Genomic DNA, 22,714 nt, shown 5'->3' on the forward strand with positions numbered 1-22,714 from the left:
TGGATTTTAAAGGTAGAAAAGTTTCATGCTTTGCTTGGCCTGATACGGCAAAATAGAGGTCAATTTAGGTTTGATATGGAAGAAATGAGGAATGGCTTGCTTTGGGAGGTGGTAGGTCCCCTCATCCTGAAGGTCTTCTAATAAGGGCAAGATAATCACTTGAGTATGTTGTAATGGGGATTCTTGTAGATTGAACTGGGTGACCCCAGAGGTTCCTTCTACCTTTGAAGTTCTGTATCTCTGTCCTCAACAAGCCATGGACAGTTGACACAGTTGAGGTATGGAGGTTCATGGGATGGACAAAGAATTAAGAGGCCAGGTGTTAGAAGAAACAATGAATCTTGAAGCTACTGAGGATGAAATGGACAATGCCATTAGGGAAGATGGGGGAATATTGTTAAGGTCAGGAAAGGAGGGGGTATAATCAGATGTTATGGACTTCAAAGAAGGGGGATATGCTAAGTTGGGGTGGGGAACTTGTGGCCTTTTAGGTCCTTGGGTGTGGCCTTTTGACTGAATACAAATTTTACATAACAAATCCTTTTATTAAGGGGATTTGTTCAGTGAAGTTTGGATTCAGTCAAAGGGCTACACTTGAGGACCTAGAGGGCCACCTGTGGCCTCAAGGCTGAAGGTTCCCCATCCCTGTGCTCAACCATAGCAGCAGAACGAGAAGTAGCAGGGGAAACTGAGGAGTATGTTGCTTTCTCCCCCTGGCTTTTTAGGATGGACAAAAGGAGCAGGCCAGTCCTGGAATGGGTAGTAAAAAAATATATATGTTATTTTCTGGGAAAAGCTGAGTTTCAATAAGTGCTAGGACCTAAGGGAGGAAAATAATAAGAAGAGAGAAGATTGCAAAGGAGTTGTTAACACTAAAGTATGTACTGAAGGGGGTGATGCAGAGGAAGACTGGGAAATGGAAGTCATTAACACAGAGCAGGAGCCAGCAAACTACAATCCATGGGTAAATAAAGTTGGATTTAAAAATTCTTAGGTCATTGTAGGCCAAAGTCTGCTGACCCCTGATAGAGCTATCTATAAAGCTTTCCCTTACCATCCTTGACCCAATTCAGTATCTTCGTCATGCAGAAGACAATTTCTACACATAGAAGATCAGCCTTTGGTATCCACTGCACCACCCTGAACTAGTCCTTTATCCACAGCAGTTAGAGTGCACTTAGAAAGCTGCACTTTATTGTTAACAAACTGCCTTTCCCCTGCCACATTATTCTAATTCTCCTGTATTCATTCATTCAAAAAGCACTGAAGTTCTTACAACGGGGTAAGCTCTGGGGAGACAAAAATAAAAAAGGGACTGTTCCTGCCTCCAAGGTGTTTACATTCTATGGTTCTGTCACAGATTAGCACCGAGTAGTTAAAGTAAATTTCATTTTGAATTAAGGGGAGGACAAGGGAGACAAATCAGGTATCAAACATTTGACAATGTATGGTTTTCTACCCAGGCGGTTTTCTGGTCACATCTGTTAAAGCAATCTACTGAATTCCACTCTTAAAAAGCTTAATTGATAACATTAACAATGCACACTAGTTATGCACCCATGCTCTGTGAGAATCTTGTGATAAAGGTTCTTCAAGATCAAGTTAAAACTCTCCATTTTAGAGATGAGAAAGTTAAGGCTCCAAGATGGGAAGTGACTTGCACAAGGTCAACAAGGTAGTAACAGAGGTAGGCTCTGAACCAGGGGTAGGGAACCTGTGGCCCCCTAGGTCCTCAACTGCAGCCCTTTGACTGAATCCAAACTTCACAGAACAAATCCTTTTATTAAGGACTGGGTCTGAACCTATTTTCTCTGACTCCAAAGCCAGACCTCATTCCACTAGCGCATGCCTTCCCCTGGATTTCCTGCTCTCGTTCCTGCTATCCCTAAAGGGTGTAACATTCATTGGTGACGCCACCTTCCTTCAGAGCACCTGCATTTAGGTAAAAGGGTGAGAACTACATTTAGGGACAGACGATGCTGGGAGGAAAAAATCCAAAGCGTGCTTAAGTATAGCAAAGAATGTAAATTGAACCTTTTCATCAAAGAGACTGAACAGTGCTGACAAATGTCTATTAAGTGCAAGTCAGACCAGTCATCAGCAGTGCTCTATTGTTCACAGAATTCTGAATCCCTTGGGAATGTTTCATTCATAGAAAAAGCATTCTTGTGAGAGTGAAAAATCTGAATATATCCAACACACAGAAAGCCAAGTTGGGTTAGGGGCCATGCAGCCATGAGCAAAGTTCAACTGAAGACTGAAATTTCCAAAAGTTGACAATGAAGGACACAGCGAAGCATCTAGCTGAAGTGAAGTCATCATGCATTCAAATCATAGAATGGAAGTGATTGATGAGACTATGAGCTGAACGATACTTACAGGGTTACAAGGTTACCTGGCTTTTTTAAAATTTCCAAGCAGCTAACAATTAAGAAAACAAGAGACATTCATTTGAATGGCAAGTTTTTTGCTAATACATGTAGTGCCACAAATATATAAAAAACACATTATCATGAAGCAGACAGTACATACATTTCCCCTCCCCTGTTGTTTTTTTTAAAGAATAATTCACAAATAAGAAATGCCTCTGACCAAACTGTAATGCCAAAATGACAACAGACAATGCTATCTTTCAAAACAAGCCAACAGAGAAAAAAAAAAGGCAAAAACAAAAACACTGCACATCACATTACTGTCAGTCACTTCAACAGTGCAAGTAGAATGGGTCTGCATTTTGGCACACCCCTCCACCCTCGGGATGTCAATCAATCAACTGCTTGTAAGGGAGGGTGCTCATTTTTTTCACAGAACAACACAGAATCCAACAATAGCAGAATTTGATTAGATGGTATTGAGCTTGAAGGCAGAGCCAGCACACGGTGAGCCAAAAACACAGAAAGGCTACACACACATTCCAAAGCAACCACTTTCACATCCCAGAAAGATCCAGGGAAGAAAGCAAGAAAGCCATAGTAGTGACCACTATGACGCAGAGATGGCCAGAATGCTCTTTGTGGCTCGGCTGTGACAGCTCAGCCGTTGCGGTCAAGAGCTCAAAGGCTCCTTTCGGGACTGCCAAGCAGTTATCACACTGATCTGCAGACAGATGTTCAGCACCTTTGCCCCAAGTGTGTGCATGAGTGGATGCACAAAGGTTCATTTTTTAAAAGACCAAAACATTCAATGTTTTAACAGGTAGAAGACGGAAAACACAGGAGCAAAAATACAGAAAAGAGACAGGATGTGAAAGTGAGAATCCTTTAGAGGCTGGGAACCTCTCCAACAACTAGAAATGGAAGTTGCCCTAGTATATTTAAGCTGGAACATAGTGCTATAATCAGAATTTTTTAAGGATATGTAATAAAAATATAAGAGAAGAGGGACAAAAAAAAAAAGAAAAATTCCAGAGTTGTACATCTACATTCACAAGGTGGAGGCATATGCCTCATAAAAATGGATAAAGAAGAAAAGAGTTCAAAATAATTAAACTGTTATTTAACTATTTTTCAGCTATGTCTGACTCTTCATGACCCCTTTTGGGGTTTTCTTGGCAAAGATACTGGAGTAGTTTGCCATTTCCTTCTCCAGCTCACTTTACAACTGAGGCAAATAGGGTTAAGTGACTTGCCCAAGGTCACACAGCTAGTAAGTATCTGAAGCCAGATTTGAATTCCGGTTTTCCTGACTCCAGGACAGGAGCTCCATCCACTAAGCCATCTGGCTGCCCATGGTTAACGTGACAAGGCTAAGAAGCAATAGCTGACTTTCACAGGATCATAGATCTAAAGTGGCCCCAGTACAACCTCTTCATTTTACAGACGTGGAACCTGAGGCCCAGAGAAGTTATGTGATTTGCCCGAAGTCACCCAACTTTTGGAATCCACATACATGATCACTGATAAATGGAATACTGCTTAAATTCCTAAAAGGTGACAAATGCCAGACATTCTCTTAAGGTGAAAAGAAAAAAAAAGAATAAAGGAGACAAGATATTGAAAGTTGTCTGAAGAGAAAAAGAAACCTTAGTTCAGAATTTGCTCATGAAGTTAGTTGAATCTAAGGAAAAAAAATCTTAATAGAGATTTCACAATTAACCAGAAAACACTGTTTCAGACCACTAAAGAGATTTCTTTTTTTTCCTTTTTTTTGTTTTTGCTTTTTGGTGAGTCAATCAGGGTTAAGTGACTTGCCCAGGGTCACATGGCTACTAAGTGCCAAGTGTGTGAGGCAGGATTTGAACTCAGGTCCTCTGTGATTTTATAAGGGCTTTAATTAGTTGTATTCTGTCTCGTTTAGGCTTAAGTCTTCATTCTAGGAAACAGACTCACCTAAATGTGAACAACAGTATTAGAAATGCTCAGTGAATTATCACCCATTTGCAAACGTTGAGTATAATCCCCTTTATAAAGCCCTCCTCCCCAGCTAAGATAAAACAAGAAAGCTTTAAAAACTAAAAAAGTCATTGAGGAATTCTAGCATGAGCTCAGCAAGAGCTCTGGGTCATGGAAGGTGGCCTGCAGCACAGTGGATGGAAAGGTTGGAATGAGTCAAGGGGAAGGAGGGAAAGCGCCCAGGGAGTCTGAGGACAATCTGCACTGGAAAAGAGGGGAAAAGGAGGCTGTGACACTCTGAGCTTGATCAAGAATCAGGAATTATGAAAGCAAGGCACTTAAGCTGGACTGTCTACTGAGAGCATGTGGTTCTTGAAGATAGCCCTGGGTCAATCTGCAGAAAGTCACACTTCTTAATATTTGAGGTGAGAGGGAGATAAAGAGAAGCAACATCGGAAATAAAGGAAAACTGGGATCTGCATACCAGTTTTCAGAAAGAAGATATCTCAAATCTAGGGTGGCAAATAATAAACAAGCACCATGTAGGACAGACAAGTAGAGTCAGATTGCTCACTGGCAGCTCCGTGATGAAGTAAAAGATTTGAGGACGGGTTAAAATTAGCTTCAGGACCATTTAACTCTATCAGCCCCCTATTGCTGTTGTTCAGTCATGTCCAACCCTTCGTGATGCCATTTGGTGTTTTCTTGGCAAAGATAAAGGAGTGGTGGGCCATTTCCTTCTTCAGCTCATTTTACAAATGAGGAAACTAAGGCAAACAGGGTTAAGTTGACTAGGGTCACATAGCTAGTGGCCAACTTTGAATTCAGGTCTTCCTGAATTCACACCCACCAAACCTATTGAATCTGCCCTACCGCCCCTCTTACTAGGACCTTCAAACACTCAACTCTTTCTCACATTAGTCCTCCCTAGTTGCTCTGGGATTCTTCCCCAACCCAAGCCTCAGAACTAGTAACTTCTGTGTTCATATCACTAGCATACCAGACTCCCTGAACCTTGAGTCAGGACCGTGGTACAATTCCCCAATCTTAGATAGTATCTGCTTTATCAAGCCTTGCTTCTGGAACACAGACTACTGCTAGAAAAAAAGTCCCACTATTTTGTCATTAGCCTCCTGCTCTTCTCCCTTATGCTTTCCCTCTTGAAGAATTCATTTGCTCCCTTATCTCTCATAGTCTCCTCTTTAGCTAATACTTCCAAATCTCTCTCTCTATTCCTTACTCCTTACTCAAATGAGACTCAAGGTTCATTTTTCCAACTGTCTATAGGAAAGCTTCACTTGATGTTTCACCATCATCCCAAACTCAACAGGTAAAAATTCCATCTCACCATCTTCCTCCCCAAACTGGATCCTCTATCCATTTCTGCCAATGATAACAGTATTCTCCTTGTCTCCCAAGGTTGAAACTTTAGAGTCAATTTCAATTCCTCCTCTTTCATCTCCTACAAATCCTATTAATTTTTCCTTTTTCTTTCTAAAAGTCCTTTCTTTCTTTACATTTCACTTATCCAACCAACCACTCAACTGACAAACACTTATTAAGCATCCAGTATGTACCAAGCACTGTGCTATGCCTTGAGGAAAAAAAAAATTGATCAAGCCCTCCAGAAGCTTATAGCCAGAATTTCATCATTTTTAAGACTAACTGGAATCCCAGCTTCAATACCTCTTCAATTGCATCCACTCTTCTACACAGACACCAGACTATTAACAAGTATTTCATCTATGTTGTTCCTGTGCCCACAGACTTAGAATGACTACATTTACCTTCTATCAATCACATTCACATTACTAAACTCTACATCCAAAGCCTTCCAACAACTGGACTCAACACCTATCCACACTCATTACCAATTTTTCCCGAACGCAAACTCTTATATTAGTATTACTGGCTCTCATTCATTTATTAAAATCCACAATTTAAAAAAAATTATATATGTCAAAATATTGAACAATTTTGCCCTTACTTTTTAAAAGTATCAACATCTCTGTAAACATACATACCTCTTTCGGTAAAGACACTAATTTGTTTCTGTCTGCGTTCAAGTTGCTCAACTTCTTTAGTTTTCCAATGCTTTTGGGCAATGTCTGTTTTAATAACAACAATTTATTATGGTTAAGAAAACATGCTTTATTTACTGCTTATACCTAAGGAATTTTTAAAAATTCCCAGAGATAAATTTTTCAAGAGAAAACAATAGTTATTCTTTAACTGGAAGCCTTAATATACGTATCATACAATTATTCTGCAAATTCTTACATTATGTTGACCTTTACATGGGGCATGAGTTTAAGAAAGCTACACTTTGAAATTAGGATGTAACTGACCTAAGTAAAATTCTTGTCTTTGGCAACAGGAAAGAATAATAATAATAATAATAATAATAATAATAATAATAATAATAATAATAATAATCCTTTATATGGCCTAGCTTTAAGATATACAAAGCACTCTACAAATATCACATTATCCTCATAACAGCCCTGGGAAGTAGGTACAATTGTTATCCCCATTTTTCAGATGAGAAAACTGAGGTAGACAGTGGTTAAGTGATTTGTTCAGGGTCACATATTAGTGTCTGAGGCCATATAATGATGAAGAAGATAATGATGATGGCAATGATGATAGCTAGTATTTATATAATGCTTACTATGTAACACACTTACACGTGCCAGGCACTGCGCTAAGTACTTTACAATTATTATCTCATTTGATTCTCACAACAACCCTGGGAAATAGGTGCTATTATTATCCTCATTTTACAGATGAAGAAACCGAAGCAAAATAGTTAAGCGACTAGCCAGGGTCACATAGCTAGTAAGTATCTGAGGTTGTATTTGAACTTAGAGCTGTCTAAATCCAGGCCAGTGTTCTACCTGCTGTGCTACCTGTCTGATAGGAAAACGACCTAAATGAAAAAAGAGATGCTACTCATCTCCAACAGGACACAAATCCACACCTTTCTGGGATGAGGATCAAACATTTAGAGCTGGGAAGGGTCACAGAGGTCACTGACTCCAGCTGCAAAGCCCAGATTTGACCAAGTAGTCAGAATCTGAACCCAGCTCCTCTGGCTCTATATCCCGGGCTTTTCCCACCATGCTATGCTGCCTCCTTATCTTGTGACAGCAGGGTAGAAAGTATCCTGGAAGGCACACAGCTGGGGCTGCCGCTTGGAATACTGATCAGAGTTGGGCAGAGAAGGTCACAGGAAGAAGAGCAATGTATGGAAAAGAAGAAAGTATAACAGGTAGAAAAAAGAATAGAATGATACTGAATCAGCTGTGTTCAGAAGGTCTGCAGTTTTTATCATAGTTCAAACCCTGCTTAGTCTTAAAGACAATTTTTTCATCTAAAATTGTAAATACCTAACAAAGAAGTTGGTAAACTTCGCCATACATGGCAGAGGGTCACAATCTAAGCTACAATTTGAAATGCTACCAATTGACTCCTCTCTTCCAACACTGCCTGCTTCAGCATGTTTACCCCTAAATTTGCTGCTCCTTATTACGTACAACCTACAGCCTTCCTTGTACCTTCCTTACTCACCTTACATAGAACCGTCATGAAATCACAGAATCATAGCTGAGAGTTCCAAGATCACCTAGTTCAACCCTTTCATTTTACATTAAGTAAGCCCAGTCCAAATGTTCATGTAGTCTATTTGTGCCCGGCCTACAACAGAGCCTTCCCAGCTCATATTGGTCTGATCAGCCACTGTACCTTGACTCCAATATGTTGATGTCATTTTGGTACTCTTTAAGAATGAACTAATTAGGCCCAGAGGGCTGAAGTGGCTTGTCCAAATTCACATAGGTAGTGGTGAAACCAGGATTTGAACCAAGCTCCTCTGACTCTAACATCAGTGTTCATTCCTCTGGTACCATCATATGGCATGGAGGAAAGAACAAAAGAAGGCAGGAAGAACTATGACAGGAAAAGAAAGAAAAGGAAAGGAGATAAGAGAAGAATGAAAAGAACAGAGACGAAAATAAGTGGGAGTAGGAGAAGAACTAGAGAATATATGAGAAGGAAGAAAGAGAAAAGCGGCCAAAAAAAAAGAAACAAATGAATGAAAAAGCATTTATTCAATGAAAAAACAAAAATGTTCTTTTAAAAGTATATCATAAAATGAAAAGATAAAGAAGGAAAGGGGAAAAGGAAGAGAATACTGAACACAAAAAAAAAGAGAAAGAAGACAGATGAATAACAACCCAGGAGCCTTCTAAAGGTGGAGTAAAAATAGGATGAGGGGGTTACACTATTGTTGGATATAAATAGAAATTGTTATTATAGGGTCTCAGGACTATGAGATATATTTAAAGCGTTAGCATAGCTACAGGCACCTTTATCTCCCACAATTCCAGAATTAGAAAGGAAATAGACTAGGAGCGAGAGGGACGACCAGGGTCACTTGGTGAGAGGCAACATAGATGTTTAGCAGTCACCTGTTCCAATCTCAATTCCACCACTGTCCCATCAATTTTTCTTTGCCCTTCTCTTCCCTGTTTTTGTACTCGAACCCAGGGGCAGCATGGAGGAGTGGAAAGAATACTGGACCTGGGGTCAGAAAGACCTGAATTCAAATCCTCTGTTTTGGCTCTTCATCTGTAAAATGAGGGAGTTGGTCTCTTCCAACTCTAACTCGATGTTTCTATGTCCCAGAGACAGGGAAAGGTAGCAGTAATCAATGTGGTTAACCCTATCAGTTGCAATTTTTCATGGTCTTAGGGTTCCACAGTAGTACGAGCTGCAAAGATGTTAATACCAGCTCATCAAAGCATCCCATTAATGGGGTCTTACCTGCCAGGCAAGTCTTTCATGCTGGCAAATCAAGTTGTTTCTAAACTGTCACAAGCTGCCGAGCCATCAACACTGGAGCACTCCACATACATACACATGCTAAAGAGGTCCAGGTCCCAAAAGGCAGCAGAAGCTGGAGTTCAAGTGTACTATACATAACACACCAGTGAGGTCTTACTTACAATACGGCACCAATCATCAATCAATCAATCATTCAACAAGCATTTCTAAGTGCTTACAATATGTCAGACACTATGATAAGCACTGGGCATAAAAAAAAAAAAAGGAGGGGCAGCTAGGTGGCACAGTGGATAGAGCACTGGCCCTGAAGTCAGAAGAACCTGAGTTCAAATCTGCCCTCAGACCAAACACTTGATGACTTACTAGCTGTGTGACCCTGGGCAAGTCACTTAACCCCAACTGCATAAAAAAGGGAAAAAAACATAAGACAGCCCTTGTCCTCAAGGTACCTACCTTCTAATGGGGGATATATATATATATAAATAGGTACACAGAAGATATGTCAGAGTAGACAGAAGACAACCCTAGTGAAGAAGGCTTTAGCAGCTGAAGCATGAGAACGATGAACTTGAAATCACTGGGCCTGAGTTCAAATTCTTGTCGTGCCATTGTGTTTAACCAGTGACCTGTATTACCTAAGACAGGGGTGGGGAACCTGAGGCCTCAAGGTCCTTGAGTGCAGCCTTTTGACTGAGTCCAAGTGTTATAGAGCAAATTTTTTTATTAAGGGGCTTTGAGGTCACAGGTTCCCCACCCCTGAGTCCTAAGACAAGTCAGTTAACCTCACTAAGTCTCAGTTTCCTTATTTGTAAAATGAGGAGGGTGAAGTAGATGATCTCTAGAATCTGTGATCCTAAAAACTCGGCCACTAAAATCACTATATAACCTTGGACACGGTCTTTCTCCTCATTAAGCCTAAGTTTTCTCATTAGTAAAATGAAGGATTTAGACTAGATGACATCAAAGGTCTTTCCTACTCTAAAAATCTGCAATCCTCTGGTTATTCTGGCAAAGTGACCAATTTAATGACCTTATTTTTTTAAATGCATATATGTATTTTTTCTTTAATACATGAATACAACTTACGAAATGGTATTTAGGAAAATTATTCCAAAATGTGGTATTCAAAGGCAAAATCATGATAGTAAAATGTTACTAATAAAGACAAACGGAGAAGGGTAACCTAAATTTATCAATAGGTTTCCATTATGTTAATGAAATAAGTTTTCCTTATTGCTATACAAAAGGATAATATCATCATTACTTAGAGAATGTGCTTTGATTAATAAAGATAATGTGAAATGAGTATTTCCAAAGTCATGCAAGCAGTAAGTACCACGAAACAATTTGCTGAGAAACACTGTTCTCTAAGTAGTTAAAACAGTCACCTTTAAATGAGCTAATCTAATGGACAAATCTTTTCTTGAGGGCTAGAAAAAGGGCATTTCAGCCCAGCTGACATCAGCACCAACTGGCATAGAGTCTGTCCTACTAAGATTTCACTGAGTAGCCAAAGCCGTGGACCTCCCTCCCTCCTTCCCTCCCTATTGTAAACAGCAACACAGCTGAATAGCAGGAACCCACTCACCAGAAGCTGGTTTTCAGTCAGAACAAGCTCAGTGAGGCTTTCGCATTCTCCAATTGCTTCCGTTAGCTGTATGAGTCTATTCTGATCAGCCTTTAAGATGGACAGTTTCTTTAACTTTCCTATAAGAATATAATTTTAAAATGAGTGGAAAACATCAGATAGAACATCGGATGGAGAGGAACTGTGGTAGCGTCAAGTACAGAGGGTCCCAAAAGTCTTAGTGTGGTTTCAAGCATTAAAGTTTAAATCTTCCCTAAGACTTTTGGGACACCTGAAGAGCTGGCCTTGGAGTTAAGAAAGAGCAAGGCCCAAGTCCTTCCTCTAACATATACTGACTAAGACCATAAGTTACAGATGAGTTGCTATACCAAGTGACATGGATGGAGGGAGTTTCCATACCAGGAGTTCATTACTTTGATGAACCAACTCCCCTCTCTCCCCCACCCTACCCAGACCCAGATGAAAGAGGGGAAAAGCTTCAGTTATCTGCTCTTTGAGCAAGCATCCATTGTTTTATTCATGCTGGCATGGGAAAAGACATATTTTAGTATTAGTTTACTCAGCTTCTTAAATTGTAAAAAGGATATTTTATTTGCTAAATGATTCAATAACAAATAAAACTGATTCTTGAACAGAAGACTAAAATAGCATAGTAGCTACAAAACAATTACTCCAAAACATTGAAACTGCTAGGTACTTCTTCCTTATCTCCCCCTCTTAGACTCCTTCACACCTTTCAGGGCATAACTCAGAGGCTACCTCCTCCAGGAGGGCTTCCTTTATTGCCCCCCTCCCTCCTAGAATTATTTTATATTATTTTGTATTTGCTTAAGTGTATACACATTATTTCCTCTCAGGAAAAAGTAATCTCCCTGAGGGCAGAGAATGGTTTGTCTGTGTCTCTCAGGGGTCTATCACAGTGTCTTGTTTATTAATAAATGTTTGTTGAATTGAATTTTGGAAGGCATGGACCATGTCTTCCTTATCTTTATATCACTATGTTAGGCACTAGGGGAAATTAAAAAAAAAATAAGACAATCATATTGAATGAATGAATGACAGGCAGGAAAATTTAGACTTTCTATCTCTGTCAAGGGCAATACTGTTTTTCAAGCCACCAATGATCAAAACCTCCAAATTATCCTTGGTATTTCACTCTCTCCCATCTCCCATATCCAATACACAGTACATCCTAAAAGTCTTTGTGCAATAAAACTGCACTGTTTTGCTCTATATTGTCAGTCCTTGGCAATTCCACCTCGACATTTCTTGCTTCAATCCCCTTTTGTCCAATTTGTACCATAGTGACTTAGCTAAGACCACAAAGGTAGCCAGTGATAGAGACAATATCTGAACTCAGGTACTCATAATCTGTCTCTGATTATTGTGAGGAGGGCATTGTGTGAACCTTAAGACACTATAAATGTGAACAGCTCTTAATGTCTGTAAATCAGGTCTGGGAAAAGAACAATGAAGATGCCCTCTGTTATTTACCGAGGGTGGCCAGTATTAATGAGTCCTTTCCAAAGCAAAGTCAGAATACAGCCCCTACCTTAATGATGAGACAATCACCCTGGGGAAAAAGGGCATAAGTCTCATCTCGTGCTACTGTCACTGAGAGTGGAGGTAACTTTTATTTTCAAAGGGTTCCACTGGATCCTTGTGCAAGCCTGTGCAATCATTAATTCCACAATGATGTTCCCAAGGGCTTAGCACCCTCTCTGTGCAACAGCACATCACCATTAACTATACAATGCACACAAACCCCCTTCCTGCTAACTTGGGAGTTTTCTATCATTTCAAGATTTTTTGCTAAATCTTTTTTTGGAGAAGAGGGAAGGTCCAAGCCTGTGATTTAATTTGTGTAGAAAGAACCCAGATGGCTAAATTCCCTCTCAGAAGGCGGAACCTACAGTGTTAGAGAGTTGCCTCGGGCACAAAGCGATATAAGTGATGTGCCCAGTATATGTCCAAAGTAGGCATCATATCTTCTCCACTCTGAGGCCGGCTCTTATTCACTCACCCACACTGCCTTTCATCCATTACTTGAGGATATTTAATTCTCAATGAATACTGCATCATTTGTTTTAAAGATTTTTGTTTTCTTTTGGCCTTCCTAAGCAGTGCCTAAAATCTCAGAAATTTATTTACCAACATTGCTCCATGCCACCCTCCATGGCCTGCAGCTCTCTGCCATACACATTAAGGCAACAGCTGAAATTTTATTGTTGGAGAATATCACAAATACAAGAAAGGAGGTAGACATAAATATTTGTGTGACACTACAACTACTGCTGGCAAAATGATTTTTTCAGTATCTGAAAGCATCTTTTAAGTTTCCTTCTTCTCTTAGGTATTTAAATTTGGTGACAACTGTATAATTAAAATGCATGGTTTCTCACTTTTTCAAAGTATTTTGTGGATATATGCTAGAACCACATGGCATGTAGTGAAAAGAGCTCTGGTCTTGGAGTTAGACAAGCAGGTTTCAAATCCTAGCTCTGCCCCTTATTATCCCCATAACTTTGGACTAGTCACTTAACCAAGTCGACCTGTGTGTACAATGAAGATGATGATATTTGCACTATTTCACCAATTATGAAAAAAGTACTTATGAATAATAAAACACAATATAAATGTGATCTATTACTAGCTAGCTTACTTTCCTGAACTACAAGGAAAGGCAATGTAATCTACTGGGTGGAATGCTAAGAGCTGGAGCTCTAAAGCCCTGGGTTGAAGTCTTGCCTTAGATGCTGGGCAAGTCTCTTCATCTATCTCAGCCTCAGTTTCCTTATCTGTTAAAACGGGGATGATGATGATAATGCCCCACTTATCTTACAGGGTTACTGTGAGGATCAAATGAGACATTCTAAGTAAAGTGTTTTACAGATCTTAAAGTCAGTTATGATCATGATGATGATGATGATGATGAAGCCTATTTATTCATAAAGTGGTGCAGCAGATAGAGTGCTGAGCCTGCAGTCAGGAAGACTCATCTTCCTGAATTCAAATCTGGCCTCAGACACCCTGGGCAAGTCACTTAACCCTGTTTGTCTCAATTCCTTATTTAAAATGAGCTGGAGAAGGAAATGGCAAACCACTCCAGTATTTCTGCCAAGAAAACCCTGAACAGGTCATGAAGAGTTAGCAACAACTGAAACAACTGTATAACAACGATTTATTTATGAGAATAATTTTGCTTTTTTAAGTACTAAAAATGGCCAAAAGAAGGTTTTATTTCTATGAATTATCAGCCTTTGCAAAAGCCAAACAAGAACAAACTTCTTGGGGTAACAACAGTCCATTCTAATTCAATAACTAATTCAATCAGGTCTAAATTAACTCATCCAAAAAGTTATTTATAATACTATACTAGAAATACTTAAACTGGGTGATTTCACACCATGGGCAATTTTCATTTTTTTCATCCATACCTGACACAACTCAACTTCCACAAACATATATATACTAGGTACTAGAGATATCAATTTGAGTATTTTTATAGTCAGTAAGCCCCAAACCACTATCAAATTGAGCCAAGTCTGATATTTTGTCTTTGCCTGATATTTTGACAATTAAAAATAGAATATCATCAATTTTTTTTAAACCTACATTTAGTTTTGTTCTCCACAAACTCCTTCAATCTCCTCTCTTCCCAGTGTCACCAACCTAGTACAGGCCCTCATTACTGATGCTTTGGACTACTGTATTAGTTTAACAGAGGCCAGCTAAATGGCACAGTAGATAGAGTACTGGGCCCAGACTTAGGAAGACTCATCTTTCCGCGTTCAAACCTGGCCTCAGCCACTTAATAGCTGTGTGACCCTGGGCAAGTTATTTAACCCTGTTTACCTCAGAGGAGAAGGAAATGGCAACCCACTCTGGTATCTCCGTCAAGAAAACTCTAAATGGGATCATGAAGAGTCATATACAACTGAAAAACAACTCAACAACATTAGCCCACCCTAAGAGGTCTATTCCCCTACCCTTTCCCCCCTTAGATATTTTTTTGTCAGAATAAACTTTCTTGTGCATAAATCTCATTATCCACTCAAAAATCTTCAGTGACTCTCTACTGATTTAGCTTTCAAACTTTCTTGCCTGGCATTCAAAACCTTCATGATATAATGCCACGCTATCTTTCTAGTCATATCTCATACTACTCTTCTTCATACACTCTGTGCTACAGCAAAACTCAACTACTCTCTGTCCCCAAATTTTGTTCCTTTGGCCACTGTGTTACCAAAATGTGCTAGCCTACTTCCCCCTTCCCTAATACATTCCTATCTGTCCTTTAAAGCCAAAAACAAAGGCCTCTCCTCTGGGAAGTATTTCTGGATATCCCCATTAGGTGATGATCATTCACTCATTCATCCAGTAGCTATTAAACATCTAGCACCGAGTATATAAAAACAAAGTTGAAACAGTTCTTGTCCTCAAGGATATTTTATTCAGGGAAAATAATAAATGCCCAGAAAAGTGAATACAGGTATCACTTCTACATCACAGGGGTTAGAAGCATGACACCCCCATGATCTGGGAAATCTGCATAAAATTTTTTGGCCCTCCCTTTTTACCAGAGAAGTCTGATTTTTTTTTCTTTTATGGGGTATTTACAGTATTTTATTGTAAAATTTGGGTTGATATTATACAATACTACACATATATTTTACACATTTCTGAATTTCTAAACTTTTTCTGTGTCATCTGATGGCTTTTGCATGTTGTCTGTGGCTTCCACAAAACTCCAAAAAAATTCCTATTTAACGTCTTATGCTGACCCGCAATATATTGAAACCATGATGGGAAAAGGCACAATGTGGAAGGGATAGTTGTACAAAATAGTAGTGAAGTAAGGAGGAGGAGGAGAATGGGGGAAAGGGAAGAAAATATAGGCTTCTTATAGAAGGCACCTGATTTGAGCTTTGAAGATAGGGATTCTAAGAAGCAGAGGTGAGGCAATAGTGCACCTTCCTTGTACAAAGGAGGACTTCATGCAATAAGCCCTGAAAGGTAGGCCAGATCCAAACTGTGAAAGGCTTTAAATGCCAAACCCAAGAGTTTTGTATCTTAGAAGCAATTTGGAGCCACTGAAGTTTCTTGAGCAGGGGAGTAGTTGGGTCAATTGTTTTCACCCATCAGATCTCATAAATCAGTTTGTTATGCAGCTCTCTAATGCATATATCATGTGCCATTTTGTATTACTTATCAGTATTTGTGTCTTATCACTCAATGGATTGGAAACTTCCTAAACGTTCAGTGTGTCTTATAAGGGATGGCTCTCTGGGAGGGGGAGCAGAATGAAGAGGAGAAGGTTTGAAAGGGAAATGTAGACAACATAAATAGAAAAAGATATCAATAAAATTTTCTAAAATTAAAAAAAAAGTTTGTTGAACAAATAAATGAATAACATATATGGGCACACCTCCCATACAAATAAACTGAAAAGGGGCTCAAATAAGAAATTAATTCTCTGTCTCTACCTGTCTATCTGACTCTGTCTCTCTTTGTCTCTGTCTCTATCTATCTAACTCTCTCTTTCATACCAAACACACACACACACACACACACACACACACACACACACACACACACACAGAAGTTTCTAGACAGTTTGGGAAATGCAGATAGTACATTTCATAGCTCAAAACAAGTAGCTGCTTTCCAGGTGGATTTCACACCTACCTATGCCATCAGGAAGAACATCCAGTAAATTCTGAGAAATGACTAAATCTGTTAGGGAAGCTAGGCCGCTGATCTCGTCAGGAAGTCTTTCCAGCTTATTTTCTGAGACATCCAAGCAGAGCAGGTTTTTCAAGTTTCCTATTTCCTACATTAATGACACAGAAAAAGAAAATCTTGTTCAAACATGCAAGGATTGTTTGCACTGGAATGTACTAAAACAGCCTCATACCATTACATTCCCAAAGGAAGGGTTAGGACAACATGTTTCCTAAATTTTGAAAATCGCTTAAATCTAACAACTGAATTGAAGCCAGGCACTTTTTCATGAAAAACAGGCTAAAATTGTAGGATCTTCACTCTCAAAGGTATGACAATCCTCTAGAAAACAATTAGGATCCTAGGATTTTGAGCTAAAAGGTCCTTAAAGATTATCTAGGCCAACCCCTTCATTTTACAGATGAGGAAACTGAGACTCAGAATGAGGAACATTTGCCAAGGCAGGTAAAGTATTTGAAACCCAACCCTCTGATTCTACAATCAATACTCTTCCCACCATACTATGCTGCTCTCTTATTTGGCCATTTTTCTATACAAAATAAGGTATTATCATCACCATTTTACAGATGACAACTAAGGCCCAAAGAATTTTAATGATTTGTTCAAGATCACACAAGTCTATTGTGCAAAGGAGGTTGAAGCTACTTCAACAAATTCACATTTGGAATGGATCACTCCCTAAGAAGATGAATGCTTTAACATAGTGATAACACACTCATCTCTGATAAAATTACACTTGCTTCAATTTTTTTTGATGTTAGTATACTCAAAACCACAGACCTCTAGCTAGAGGAAACTAAAGGAAACATTTCAACAAATCATAAAATATTTACCTTTCAGGCTAAAAACCAGAATTGAGATGGTGCAGTGGATAGAGCGCCAGGCCTGGAGTTAAGAAGACCTGAGTTCAAATCCGGCCTCAGACACTGACTAGCTGTGAGACCCTGCCTGTGTCACTTAACCCTCTTTGCCTTTGTTTCCTCACCTGTAAAATGAGCTGGAGAAAGAAATGGCAAACCAGTCCAGCATCTTTGCCAAGAAAACCCCAAATGGGGTGATGAAGAGTTGGAGACAACTGATAAATGACTGAACAACAACAGTTATCTTGCTTTGTTGATGTCATTTCATATAATTCAATAAATAATTATTTGAGTACCTGCTACATGCAAAGCTATATGCTAATGGTGACATCGTACTTTTCTTGAACTTCTCCTCGGACCTATCACATTCTACCATGGATTTTACTTATTTCTATATGTCTTAGCACCTCTTTTTAGATTTGGACTTCCTTGAGAACAGGGACAATTCTAATGATTTTTTTTATCTTAGCTAGGCTGACTCAGCTTTTGATACTCAATACCTTCTCCACTCTGATTAGAGGTCTAAAGATCAAAGCATTAAATTCCTTCCAAAGCCTTCCTTTATAGAGGGCTCAGAATTTTCCCAGTAACTACATTTTCCATCAGGGGCACTGCTTGGTTTCAACTCCACAGAACATCATGCTCCCTGACACATGGCCCACCCACAACATCTCCCTTCCTGGTACATGACCTGTCCCCTTTCCTACTTCCTTTTCTGCAGTGTCTACCCCCATTAGATTGTAAGCTCTTTGAGGGCATAGACTATCTTTTTCTTTTCTTATTTGTATCCTCACTGCTCAGCACAGTGCGCAGCACATAGGTGGTTAATAAATGTTTATTGAATTGATTTGAATTTTTAATAATAAATATATAACCCTAGCACTCCATGTTATAAACTGAATTTTGTCTTTCCCATTAAACTGTGAGCCCCTTGTGGGCAGGGACTGTTTTTTGCTTTTCTGTGTATTCCTAGCACTTTGCATAGCAGCTGGAACACAGTAGACATTTAACAAATGTTTGCTGATTTTTTTTTCTTAAAAAGCTAGTAAATTCCACTTATCAATTTCTTTCCTTATCATATGCCTATTTTTAAATTAAGATTACAAGAATTCAGATTTACTGAACCTTTCTGGTGGTGTAGATTTTGAAGAAATAGCAATTTACTGTACAAAAATAATTATAAATATAAATGTGGCTTATTATAAATAAACCAGATGACTGAAAAGATCATAGACTAAATTTTCATCCTAAGGAGTATATATTTACATGTGTACATATATAAATACATATATTTTTAGGCTTCCCCACCCTTCAGCTGGTGTTCCTTAATTCTCAATATGTGCCCTTCTCTCTCCTTACTTTCTCTTCTGTCCCCCAAAATAACTACCACTCCTACTCTTCTCCACCCTGAAATTCCCCAGTTAACTTTCCACCCAACTCCAAATCCAAACTAAATGTTCAACCCATATCAGCTAATAATTACCTTTCATTTCACTATCTTAGGAATTTTTGATCCCACCAACTCAGAAACTCAGCATGGGCTCATTAACCCAGAAAAGGACATTAAAAATTGTTTTATGGTTAGCATTAAGGGAGAGAGGTGACATTTAGGCTAGAGTTTACTCCTATGCATTTTTTTGATTTATAAAGGATGATGAAAAAACAAAACCATACATGCACTCATAACACTACCCAAGGGGCTTTGTCTTTGTAAGCTAAAGGTGACACAGAGAGGGAGAGAGGGAGAGAGAGAGAGAGAGAGAGAGAGAGAGAGAGAGAGAGAGAGAGAGAGTGAATAGTTTTCCTTGCACATAATAGATACTTTATAAATGTTCAAAAACATGATAAAAATATTCATTACAGCTGAATTAATACAATTAAACAAATCAGTCAATACAGTCAGTTCTGCCATAACGCTTTTTTTGAAAATGCAAATTTGTTCCAATGCAACTGATATATTATGGAACATGTTGAGCACAACTTGAATTTTGAGTTTGCTTATATGCAATTTCTTTCTCGAGAAACATTGAGAAGAATAGAAAATAACACCATTTCACAATAACTTACAAGTTGTGTCTCTTCAGAAGTCTACTTCCAATAAGCAAACTTCAGGTCTTTTTCAAGGTAAAGTACATATTTATGGTATGTCTTCTGGTAAAGTAGGAACTGCGGGTGGAGGAGGCCTGATTTGTCCTACCCAGGCCCCCATATTCCACCATGGATCAGGTCTCCAACCTCGGAGCTACAGCTCATTGAGCCTCCACCCTCCAGCCTGCACCAGTGGGAATTGGGGCGCAGGTTGAGCAGCAGCTGAGGCAGAGGATGCTGCTACTATGTATAGCACTATTTAGCTATTTGTTAACCATTTAACATGTATAAAAACTGTGCTACAATTTTTAGTAGGTTCCTATCTCTTTCTTTATGTGATGAAGTTTTTTGAGCATTGAGCCTCTACTTTCAGTTTTCCCATAAGCTCTGTGGTTTTTATTGCTCAATTGTGCATAGCTCAGTTCTTTGGGGGAATGCATGTGTCAAGTTATAGCAGACCTGACTGGATTTTAAAATATTTCAAAAAGAATCACCTACATATAATTATTAAACTAAAGACTGGTTTTAGAATGCAGTAAAAAGCAGAACTCAGAGATGGAGAAAGAGAGCAAAATAAAAGGACAATAGGAGCAGAAATAAACCCTGGAGCAGTATGAGCAAAAATTGTGGCAAACTCATAAAAAGAGAGCTTTTTAAAAAGTTGCTGTCTCTGGTCACCAGATGGAAGAGTCAGCTTATTATGGTTGCATAAAATAGCTATTATACTTTGAGATCTGTATGAGACCCAACTGTATCTGGAACATGGCTTTTATATTTAGTAATAACAAGAGAAAAACACCTATCACATGCCAACAAAACAACTTGTAATACTTAAGAGAGACATATAAGTACAGCTTTTTACACTGCTTTTACATGACTATCACAGGAATCTTAAGAGCAGTAAGTAGTTTAAATTACTCCAAAGCATTTGGCACCCTATAAAGTGCTACAGAAATATACGCCAATTATAAAACACATCTCAGAATTTACCCAGACATTTGTTGAATCCAAAGTAGGCAAGGCAGATGTAGATAACAGGGTTCCCAAACATCAAGGTACTCTTATCAAGTCAACAAGCAAGCATTTATTAAGCACCTACTAAGTGCTGTGTTAAGCTCTGCCCCTTCCCATTAACCAACCCCTCCACTCCAGCCAAATAACAAAAACAAAAACAAAAACAGTCCCTCCTTTCTAAGACTTCAGGGTCTACTGAAAGAAATGATTGAGCATTTTAATTTTATCTTATAAAAAGCAAAATAGTGTCTGAAAAAAATCTTCCTTCAAATGTGATTTTCCATTACTCCTCCTCAGTTTGGCAAGTCCCTTTTTTTACTTATAAAACAGAAGTGAGTTTGCTTTGTGTGTTATGTTGTTATAAAGTTATTATCTACCTGAGGCAACTCAGCCAGCTGATTTCCATCCAACCAGAGATCCTCGAGGTGTAGGAGTGCTCCAATTGTTTCTGGCTAAAAGCAGGCAAAATCAAGTTATGGTCAAGAGGAGAAAAAAATAAACCAAAGCTCTCAGTCATGAACTAAGTAAAACAGAAGTCTACATTTGTCGTCAATTCTAGTATCATAAAATACAATCAGTGTATCTTTAGTAAGAAAAAGTCAAATGGCAATGAGTAATCTACCCAAAGATAAAATGGAAGCAGATTTGGTTCATAATTAGATTTGCTCTGAAATAGTGACTTCCTTGGATTTGGGTGAAAAATACTGAAATTCCACCACTAAGCATCCAATGGTCACTCTACTCCATGCTCAATCATCAGTACTCCTCTCCCTTCACAAAGCTTCAAGGCCCCTATTTACCACTTCCTTCTTTTTTCTACTTTAAAATGCCAGTTCCCCCTTCCCATCCACTGTGATCAACCCTTATCCCAACTCCTTCACCCAGCTGAGCATTAACCTTTGCCTTGCTAATAGCATATTCATAAGCCCTGGATGAATTGTGGCAAATTCCTCCGTGGTCCCAGCTCACCCATGAAAGTTAAAAGAGCTGTTTGTCCATGAATGAGGTGTGACATTTAACAAGGATGAGTATTTTCAGTTTCCATCTTCTTTCCACAAAGGCTTACCAAATTGTAGATTTCATTGTTTCCTAAGTCAAGTTCCTTTAGTCTCTGTAGCTGCGTGAGAGATCTATGAGGGAAATAAAGCCAAAAGGAGAAGCAATATCAATTGGAGTAGAGATCAAGAACAGAAGAACTTTCCATGCTTATAACTAGTTCTGAAAAAATATGCTTCAGCATATATTATTAGTTACAAACTATCAAAAACAGAATTGGAAAATGAAGGCTACTGTCCCCCAGTTTATTTTCCAAATATACACAACCTTTTAGGACAAGGCACTGCTTTCCACAAAAGTCATTTAGCATGAGATGGTATTTAAGATGGGGGCATCTGCAGGAATGAGATACCAAAATGCTCCAGTGTTACCATAGAGAGGCAGCTTAATAAGTCAACATCCATCAGCTTATTACAATTCATTAGGCAAGGGCAAGGAAGGGGCCAATATGAAATCATTTTTTAAAATGCATCCCATCTGGCAATGGGTTATCTTTACATGGAAAAAAAAATTCTTTCCATTTAATATTCCCTCCCAAGTCCCCTGGAAACTCACTCAGGCAAATACGTAAGTAGATTCTCTCTTAGTTCCAGTGAAGCCAGGTTATAAAGGCTGGAAATTAAGCATGGAAAAGAATAAGCAAAATTCTTGAAATCCCATTTCCCCCCACCTGAATCTGAAGGTCTTAACGAAACAATGTAAGGTGGTACAGTGGATAGAGTGCCAAGCCTGGAGTCAGGAAGACTCATCTTACTGAGTTCAAATATGGCCTCAGACACTTGCTAGCTGCGTGACCCTGGGCAAGTCAGTTACCTCTGCTTGCCTCAGTTCCTCATCTGTAAAATGAGTCAGAGAAGGAAATGGCAAACCACTCCAGAATCTTTGTCAAGAAAACCCCAAATGGCATCACAAAGAGTTAGACACAACCGAAACAAGTGAACAACAACAACTGTGATAGCCTGGGGGGTGAGGGAAGGAGATAACATCTCTTCAATAATCATTAAGGAATGAAAATATCTATTCCACACATCATAACATTAAAACATTAGTCACTTTTTTGGAAGTTCGCAAGGCATAAATCCTTAAGAAATAAGTAACGGAGCATATGATTTTATTTATTATGATTCCAAAACACCCCCGGAACAAACATCTCATGCTTCTAACATGAGAAAACTCCCATCAATACA

At 38.9% G+C, this 22,714-nt stretch overlaps 1 protein-coding gene across 1 annotated transcript in view; it reads right to left on the minus strand.

Moving 5' to 3' along the window:
* Positions 1-22,714, minus strand: part of LRRC1 (leucine rich repeat containing 1) — a 185,376-nt gene that overhangs the window by 29,396 nt on the left and 133,266 nt on the right. The window contains exons 5-10 of the mRNA XM_020993951.2: positions 22,083-22,139; positions 21,538-21,601; positions 20,849-20,923; positions 16,453-16,597; positions 10,765-10,883; positions 6,356-6,439 (exon numbers count right to left, since the gene is read on the minus strand). Coding sequence (XP_020849610.1) covers positions 6,356-6,439; positions 10,765-10,883; positions 16,453-16,597; positions 20,849-20,923; positions 21,538-21,601; positions 22,083-22,139 — 544 coding nt within the window. The remainder of the gene's footprint in view (positions 1-6,355; positions 6,440-10,764; positions 10,884-16,452; positions 16,598-20,848; positions 20,924-21,537; positions 21,602-22,082; positions 22,140-22,714) is intronic.

Source organism: Phascolarctos cinereus, unplaced genomic scaffold (genome assembly GCF_003287225.1).
Source record: "Phascolarctos cinereus isolate Bilbo 61053 unplaced genomic scaffold, phaCin_HiC Scaffold_5;HRSCAF=322, whole genome shotgun sequence".
NCBI lineage: Eukaryota > Metazoa > Chordata > Mammalia > Diprotodontia > Phascolarctidae > Phascolarctos > Phascolarctos cinereus.